Genomic DNA, 9,340 nt, shown 5'->3' on the forward strand with positions numbered 1-9,340 from the left:
TGTCTGTCTGTCTGTCTGTCTGTCTGTCTGTCTGTCTGTCTGTCTGTCTGTCTGTCTGTCTGTCTGTCTGTCTGTCTGTCTGTCTGTCTGTCTGTCTGTCTGTCTGTCGTCTGTCTGTCTGTCTGTCTGTCTGTCTGTCTGTCTGTCTGTCTGTCTGTCTGTCTGTCTGTCTGTCTGTCTGTCTGTCTGTCTGTCTGTCTGTCTGTCTGTCTGTCTGTCTGTCGTCTGTCTGTCTGTCTGTCTGTCTGTCTGTCTGTCTGTCTGTCTGTCTGTCTGTCTGTCTGTCTGTCTGTCTGTCTGTCTGTCTGTCTGTCTGTCTGTCTGTCTGTCTGTCTGTCTGTCTGTCTGTCTGTCTGTCTGTCTGTCTGTCTGTCTGTCTGTCTGTCTGTCTGTCTGTCTGTCTGTCTGTCTGTCTGTCTGTCTGTCTGTCTGTCTGTCTGTCTGTCTGTCTGTCTGTCTGTCTGTCTGTCTGTCTGTCTGTCTGTCTGTCTGTCTGTCTGTCTGTCTGTCTGTCTGTCTGTCTGTCTGTCTGTCTGTCTGTCTGTCTGTCTGTCTGTCTGTCTGTCTGTCTGTCTGTCTGTCTGTCTGTCTGTCTGTCTGTCTGTCTGTCTGTCTGTCTGTCTGTCTGTCTGTCTGTCTGTCTGTCTGTCTGTCTGTCTGTCTGTCTGTCTGTCTGTCTGTCTGTCTGTCTGTCTGTCTGTCTGTCTGTCTGTCTGTCTGTCTGTCTGTCTGTCTGTCTGTCTGTCTGTCTGTCTGTCTGTCTGTCTGTCTGTCTGTCTGTCTGTCTGTCTGTCTGTCTGTCTGTCTGTCTGTCTGTCTGTCTGTCATTACAGGCCTGTTCAGATAGGCTATTTCACCTGTCTGTCTGTCTGGCATTACAGGCCTGTTCAGATAGGCTATTTCACCTGTCTGTCTGTCTGTCTGGCATTACAGGCCTGTTCAGATAGGCTATTTCACCTGTCTGTCTGTCTGTCTGGCATTACAGGCCTGTTCAGATAGGCTCTTACGTCTGTCTGTCCGTCCGTCTGTCTGTCATTACAGGCCTGTTCAGATAGGCTATTATACCTGTCTGTCATTACAGGCCTGTTCAGATAGGCTATTATACCTGTCTGTCATTACAGGTCTGTTCAGATAGGCTAGTATACCTGTCTGCCATTACAGGCCTGTTCAGATAGGCTATTACACCTATCTGCCATTACAGGCCTGTTCAGATAGGCTCTTACGTCTGTCCGTCTGTCCGTCCGTCCGTCCGTCCGTCTGTCATTACAGGCCTGTTCACATAGGCTATTATACCTGTCTGTCATTACAGGCCTGTTCAGATAGGCTATTACACCTGTCTGTCTGTATGGCTGGCTGTTGATGATATGTTGATCTTATGAATCAGCTGTGTAGTGCTAGGGAAAACTCAGACTAAGGGAAAATTAAATTCCACAAGGATTCTTTCCACAACGCAATAATTCCCTGTCTGTGCCTTGGATGGCGTCATTTGATATGTATGAGAGGACAGGGATAGTTGTCCAGTGATGGGTTATATTACTACCTGGACACATACTGTGTGCTGAAAAACATCCCGTCTCTTTTGTGGTGGAAACCACACAAGATTGCTTAGCCAAGTGAAATATCTTAGCTATGTACACAATGTGCCAGTTCTCATGGCTAGCTGATTGTCTGTGATGGTGCTGAACTCTCTATTCCCATCACCACTCATCCAGACATCCAGTGATTAGCCCTGGGAACTATCTGGGTCTCTCTCTCTCTCTCTAATGCCCCCCTCTGTCACCCCTCTCTCCCTTTTTATTTCTCTCTCTCTCTCGTGCCGCCCTCTGTCACCCCTCTTTCTCTCTCTCTCTCTCTCTCTCTCTCTCGTGCCGCCCTCTGTCACCCCTCTCTCTCTCTCTCTCTCTCTCTCTCTCGTGCCGCCCTCTGTCACCCCTCTCTCCCTTTTTATTTATCTTCCTCTCCCTCTGTCTCTCACTCTCTCTCGTGCCGCCCTCTGTCACCCCTCTCTCCCTTTTTATTTATCTTCCTCTCCCTCTGTCTCTCACTCTCTCTCTGCAGAAAAAGGATTCATCAGTGCAGCAGGTTCAGTTCAATATTTGCATATTTGAGACTGATTTTGTATGAGACCCAGAGCCGGCGACCTCCCTCTCACCCCTTAACCCCCACATGAGCCTTCGTCCTGCGTTAACCCCTTTGGGGAGCTTTGACAACATAAACTCTGCGTGGCCCTCCATGTCTAAGACGTGATTACACGGCTGACAGGCCCATTCTCTGCTGTGCTGAGCTGACTCCCTGCCAGAATGGGACTGGTTTTTGTCATTGCAATAATCACGGAGATTTAGTTCCCCCCTTTACGTGCTCGTCTCTGCTTTGTGTTGTTTATGCAAATACAAAAGGATACCCACTGTGCACTCCAAATACTGTACATTTTAGCTCATACAAAACACTCTAGAAATGTAACCCTGACATCATTTATGCCCTCTGATCAGTGTCATTTCAACGTGTTGGACAGTGGCTGTCTTTGTTAGTGCCTTATACAGTCTGTAAAGATATGCTTTGTGCTTGTGTGTGTGCGTGTGCGTGCATGCGTGTGCATGTATGTGTGTATGTGAGTGCATATTTGCGTTTTTATATATATGTGTGTGTGTGTGTGTGTGTGTGTGTGTGTGTGTGTGTGTGTGTGTGTGTGTGTGTGTGTGTGTGTGTGTGTGTGGCAGGTGTCTGCGGACTGGGAGCGTGCGTCCCTGCGTCCGGGCAGTCAGCCCAGCAGTGTGTTTAAGCAGAGCCCTCAGAGTGGGACCTACACCACCGACGGAGGAGGCTTCATCAACGACAACCTAGTGGCCGACGAGGAGTCCCAGGAGTTTGACGACCTCATATTTGCCTTAAAGACTGGTAAGAATCACTTTGCGTCCCAAATGCCGCCCTATTCCCTGTAGTGCACTACTTTATAAGTGCACTTTGTAAGTAACAGGGAGCAATTTAGGACACACATTATCACTTATCCTGCAGACATATTATTCATCAGTCATCTATAGCCAATATGAAGCCAATAATTAGAGCCCAGAGTTTTTCCTAATCAGGTCATACGGTCAGCAGAAACTCTGTGTTCTACTCATCAACACCATAATGGTGTCGAGGGAGAAGTGGATACGGCGATGAGTCAGTATACAAACAAATCACATATATATTGTTTTTGAAATTTAACTTTATTTAACTAGGCAAGTCAGTTAAGAACAAATTCTTATTTACAATGACGGCCTACAGAGGAATAGTGGGTTAACTTCCTTGGTCAGGGGGCAGGACGACAGATTTTTACCAGCTCAGGGATTCGATCCAGTTCCAATTTGAACTTGAGCATACATGTACCTGATCTGGAATATGGGGGACTGTCACGACTTCCGCCGAAGTCGGTTCCTCTCCTTGTTCAGGCGGCGTTCCGAGGTCGACGTCACCGGTCTTCTAGCCATCGCCGAGCCACCTTTCATTTTCCATTTGTTTTGTCTTGTTTTCCCACACACATGGTTTACATTCCCTCATTACTTGTCGTGTATATAACCCTCTGTTCCCCCCATGTCTGTGTGTGGAATTGTTTGTTGTAAAGTGTATGTGCACTTCTGACTGGTTTTGCGACGGGTTATTTTACCTGTATTTTGTTGTTCTGGGTGCAGCTTGTTTTTTGCATTATTATAGTGCTCCAGTTCTCCTGTGCCTGACTTCCCTGCAGCTAGTTGCACACCGCTTACTGGGACTCACATATGGTTTTCTAACATTTGTGTGATTTGGTGTGTGCGCATTTGAACGTGTGCATGTACATACGCATGGGTGTGTATGGAGGCCTGGTGTGTACGCGTCCCATGGCAGCCATTACTGCTGGCCCTGCTCGGTCAGTCCTCAGCGAACCCTGTCTTGCGGCTGTAGGAACCATTTCTCCTCAGTCATCAATGTTTAATGAGATATGGGGTCTTACTGCCGGCTGATATATCAACGCTCCACACTCCCATTCTCAAATCACAGAGGAATCGATCTACGCTGCCTGAATAACAAGTGGCAGGACCGAGCTGAAAACATGCCAAGTAGTGTTCAGGACTTTGTTTAGTCTGTTTCTCTAGGAAATATAGGGCGCGCCCCAAATGGCACCCTATCGCCAATATGGTGAACTACTTTTGACAAGAGCCCCATGGGCCCTGGTCAAAAGTAGCGCACATCGAATAGTGATGTCATGTTCTTTTGTAACGTTAAAGTGGACCAAGATGGCAGTGCTGTGAGAGCGTCATGTCACGTTTGCTGTTATTATCATCATCATTATTATTGTCACAGCATAACATCCTCATACCGGTTTAGATTTGATATGTCTCTTCACTCTACATAGCTACTACATTCACTGTAGTTGGATTCTTTAGACAGGACACATGTTATTTCCATGAACCTTCTCTCACCAATGAAGATTTCTGTTTATAGAAATACACCCCATGGGAAGAGACGTGTCATGCGCCTTACCTTATTTCCCAGTCAGGCCTGATAACCAAGGTGTCCATATCATGGAAAGAACTCCACCTGGGCTTTGACCCAACCTCGTGATGGCCCCACCGGGCCCTTGATTGAGTGGCCTCTGAATGGCCCCGTGCAACACAGAGGTTAATCTGGCATCTCAGTGCTAACCGGGCCCCTGGGCGAGGTCAGTGAATACACGCCAGTATCCACTCTCCGGAAAACACATGTCTATCGCCGTGGCCGCGCTAAATTAAAAGTCCCTGGCGGGCAGCGGACTTGGAGTTAGTCAGAGGTGTTAATGAGAGGGGATTGGCTAGAGAGGGTAATGTTACCGTAAATAAAATCCTCGGGGAGAGGAGAGCGCTAAACTCTTCTTCAGCCGTCTTAAACGTGTAGTGTGTGTGTTTGTGTATGATGTGTGTGTGCGCACGTGCGTGCCCGCGTCAGCTATAGTCGTTATGGAAGATGAGTCCGCATTTCACTGGCCTTGCCTTGACCTCTCTATCACCCAACTGTACACCCCATCATTCAGCCTCAGGTTGAACACGTTTACGAATGGGGTGGCTTTCACGGCTCTCTTATTGTTAAAACGACATCGGGGAAGATGAATTCTATAGGTGAACAGGATTGAAAAGCATAAAGGAACAATTATAAGCACAAATATCTGCTAAGTCTATTACCTGTGGTTGTTGTGGAATACCTGAAGTGCTCCTGCTACTTATTTTCTTCAAGGTTGTACAAGATGTTTAATCCTAGATACATCCAAAACAAGGACTTGGACAAAGAAATGCTGTGTTATAGCATTTCTCCTGGCCTGTGTTGTAACCGTCCCTCTTCCCGCCTCCCTCTTGGCGTGTATTTCTGACCTCTACCTCTCTACGTGGCCGGCCTTATGTTGCCACACTCAACCGATAACCTCCTTCATATCTACCCTAGACCTCCCTCGGGCGCAGGCAGAGGTCAGGGAGATAGAAGGGAAGTCTAGAATGAGGTTTTACATAATAGGCCAGTCAGTTAGTCAGTCAGGCAGTAAAGTCAGTAGCAGCAGACTCATTAGGCTCATAAAGGGTGAATCGTTAACTTACCGTCCCACTGGTTGTCCTTAATGCCCTGCTTTTACTGTACAGTCCCTTCTGAAAGTATTCAGACCAGACTTTTCCACATTTTATTACGTTCCAAAAATAAATACATCTCAGCAATCTACACACAATACCCCACAATGACAAAGCGAAACAGGTGAATCCTGTTTCCATTGATCATCCTTGAGAAGTTTCTACAACTTGATTGGAGTCCACCTGTGGTAAATTCAATTGATTGGACATGATTTGGAAAGGCATACCTGTCTATATAAGGTCTCACAGTTGACAGTGCATGTCAGAGCAAAAACCAAGCCATGAGGTCGAAGGAGTTGTCGGTAGAGCTCTGAGACAGGATTGTGTCGAGGCACAGATCTGGGGAAGAGTACCAAAAAATGTCTGCAGCATTGAAGGTCCCCAAGAACACAGTGGCCTCCATCATTTTTAAATGGAAGAAGTTTGGAACCACCAAGACTCCTAGTGCTGGCCACCCGGCCAAACTGAGCAGCTCAGGGGAGAAGGGCCTTGGTCAGGGAGGTGACCAAGAACCCGATAGTCATTTTGACAGAGCTCTAGAGTTCCTCTGTGGAGATGGGAGAACCTCCTAGAAGGACAGCCATCTCTGCAGCACTCCACCAATCAGGCCTTTATGGTAGAGTGGCCAGACCACTCCTCAGTAAAAAAGCACATGACAGCCCGCTTAGAGTTTGCCAAAAGGCACCTAAATATTCTCTGGTCTGATGAAGCAACGATTGAACTCTTTGGCCTGAATGCCAAATGCCAAGTGTCACGTCTGGAGGAAACCTGACACCATTCACCATCTACGGTGAAGGATGGTGGTGGCAGCATCATGCTGTGGGGATGTTTTTCAGCAGCAGTGACTGGGAGACTAGTCAGGATCGAGGGAAAGATGAACGGAGCAAAGTACAGAGAGATCCTTGATGAAAACCTGCTCCAGAACACTCAGGACCTCAGATTGGGGTGAAGGTTCACCTGCCAACAGGACAACGACCCTAAGCACACAGCCAAGACAACGCAGGAGGGGATTCGGGACAGGTCTCAATGTCCTTGAGTGGCCCTGCCAGAGCCCGGACTTGAACCCGATCAAACATCGCTGGAGAGACCTGAAAATAGCAGTGCAGCAACGCTCCCCATACAACCTGACAGTGAGGTTGAGAGGATCTGCAGAGAAGAATGGGAGAAACTCCCCAAATACAGGAGTGCCAAGCATGTCGCGTCATACCAAAGAAGACTAGATGCTGTAATTGCTGCCAAAGGTGCTTCAACAAAGTACTGAGTAAAGGGTCTGAATACTTATGTAAATAAGGTATTTCAGTTTTTTATTTTTAAAACATTTGCAAAATTATTATGGGTTATTGTGTGTAGATTGATGAAGTTTTTTTTTTTTTTACAACATTTAAGAATAAGGCTGTAACGTAACAAAATGTGGAAAAATGGAAGGGATTCTGAATTCTTCCCGAGTGCACTGTAATTGACTGTCATAAAAATGATTATTGAAAAAACTCAGCAGGTAATCTGGAGGTCGTTCTGTTCTTTGGATTACACCACATTGTGTTCATCCCAAATGTCAACCTATTATTCCCTTAAAGTGATGGTCCAGAACTTTTTTATAATTTCAGCCTGTGGTTTTGAAAGTGGTGCTCACGAGACAAAACAGGTCTCCTGTTTTTTTGTGTGCTACATCAAATCAAATTAAATGTATTTATAAAGCCCTCCTTAGATCAGTTGATATCTGAAAGTGCTGTAACAGAAACCCAGCCTAAAACCCCAAACAGCAAGCAATGCAGATGTAGAAGCACGGTGGCTAGGAAAAACTCCCTAGAAAGGCCAAAACCTAGGAAGAAACCTAGAGAGGAACCAGGCTATGAGGGGTGGCCAGTGCTCTTATGGCTGTGCCGGGTGGAGATTAAAACAGAACATGGCCAAGATGTTCAAATGTTTCTTAAATGACCAGCATGTAGTTGTCGAGGGTGCAACAGGTCAGCACCTCAGGAGTAAATGTCAGTTGGCTATTCATAGCCGATCATTGAGAGTGTCTCTCCTGCTCCTGCTGTCTCTAGAGAGTTGAAAACAGCAGGTCTGGGACAGGTAGCACGTCCTGTGAACAGGTCAGGGTTCCATAGCCGCAGGCAGAACAGTTGAAACTGGAGCAGCAGCAGCACGGCCAGGTGGACTGGGGACAGCAAGGAGTGCCAAGTAGTCCTGAGGCATGGTCCTAGAGCTCAGGTCCTCCGTGAGAAAGAAAGAAAGAAAGAAAGAAAGAAAGAAAGAAAGAAAGAAAGAAAGAAAGAAAGAAAGAAAGAAAGAAAGAGAGAGAGAGAGAGAGAGAGAGAATTAGAGAGAGCATACTTAAATTCACACAGGACACCAGATAAGACAGGATAAATACTCCAGGTATAACAGACTGACCCTAGCCCCCCGACACATAAACTACTGCAGCATAAATTCTGGAGGCTGAGACAGGAGGGGTCAGGAGACACTGTGGCCCCATCTGATGATACCCCCAGAATTGATAGGATATGTTATGAATCCAATTCAAACAATATGTTACAAATTTGTTGTGCTTAACATCCTGGACTGCATCTTTAATAGTGTACTTCTTATTGGGCCCTGGTCAAAAGTAGTGCACTAGGGAATAGGGTGCCATTTGATACACCCTATTGTTCATGCCTTTACCTTTGGGACCACTGGTCATGAAACACTCCCTTCTACCTGTCAATTTGGACACGTTGACTGTAGTTGAAGTGTATAGATCATGTTCAAATGTGATAAGTTACGCGCTGTTTTGGTTGTTGATTATCATTCTCACTCACCTTTCACTCAGAACACTACAGCAGTTGTTGATGTAGAAATGTTCTGTAGGCTTTTAACCACAAACAAAATTCTAGAATTTCTGTTAATGAATCAGTAAGTTAACACTGAATGATGTCATGCTTTGTCATAGCTCTGGTCCACAGAGTAGTGCGCGTTCTTTCCACTACGCTCACCATGCACTAAGCACTGGACCAGAGTTAACATTGTCAATAAGTGATGATTGACATGTGTGCTGTTTCTCTATCTCCCTGTTAGGATCTGGCCTTAACCTGAGCGACAACGAGTCGATCCACGGGAGCCATGATGGTGGGAGTACGGCCCCATCCCAGATCGTTGAACTAAGACGCATTCCCATCGCCGACACACACCTTTAACCTCCCACGTTTTTTTTTATACCACAGAGAAAAACACAACAGTATTTTTATATTTCTACTGCCTTTGCACTAAAACATCCCGAAAAAACATTTTTTATAGGAAAGTTGTAGTTTTTTCGTTAGCTGTTTGATATCATGAAACCCGGTGATGTTTGTATGTCTGTTTTTATATATGAGTATATAAATGTTTTACTAAATTAATTTGTGAAAGTCCTTGATGGAGTTTTTTGAAGCTGATTTTATCTCTCCTTGGATGTAAACATTTTGTAAAGTTTTTAGGACACGAGCCAGCACCCTCAAACCTGCTGCTAAGGTTTGTGTAACATTGTTAATAAATAATTCAACAGCTATTTTACATTGGGCTGTCTTGATTCAATTTGTCCGCCTGTGATTGCGTTTGGAGCGGCTGGCAGCAGTCTATGGTCTGTCAACAGTTGGGCATAAAGAGAGGAGAGCTTGTGTGAGAGTTGCATAACGCAGGATGTGGAATTGCTGAGTCGCTGTCGGGTCAGACTAGAGGACACTGTGAATGCATGCAGTCTCCTGGGGGAATTTCACAAA

At 46.0% G+C, this 9,340-nt stretch overlaps 1 protein-coding gene across 1 annotated transcript in view; it reads left to right on the top strand.

The window, feature by feature from the left end:
- Positions 1-9,134, top strand: part of adgrv1 (adhesion G protein-coupled receptor V1) — a 198,739-nt gene extending 189,605 nt beyond the window's left edge. The window contains 2 exon segments of the mRNA XM_031830438.1: positions 2,718-2,895; positions 8,661-9,134. Of these exon segments, the coding sequence (XP_031686298.1) occupies positions 2,718-2,895; positions 8,661-8,779 (297 nt within the window). The 3' untranslated portion in view covers positions 8,780-9,134.
- The last annotated feature ends 206 nt before the right edge of the window (positions 9,135-9,340 follow it).

Source organism: Oncorhynchus kisutch, linkage group LG8 (assembly GCF_002021735.2).
Source record: "Oncorhynchus kisutch isolate 150728-3 linkage group LG8, Okis_V2, whole genome shotgun sequence".
Taxonomy (NCBI): domain Eukaryota; kingdom Metazoa; phylum Chordata; class Actinopteri; order Salmoniformes; family Salmonidae; genus Oncorhynchus; species Oncorhynchus kisutch.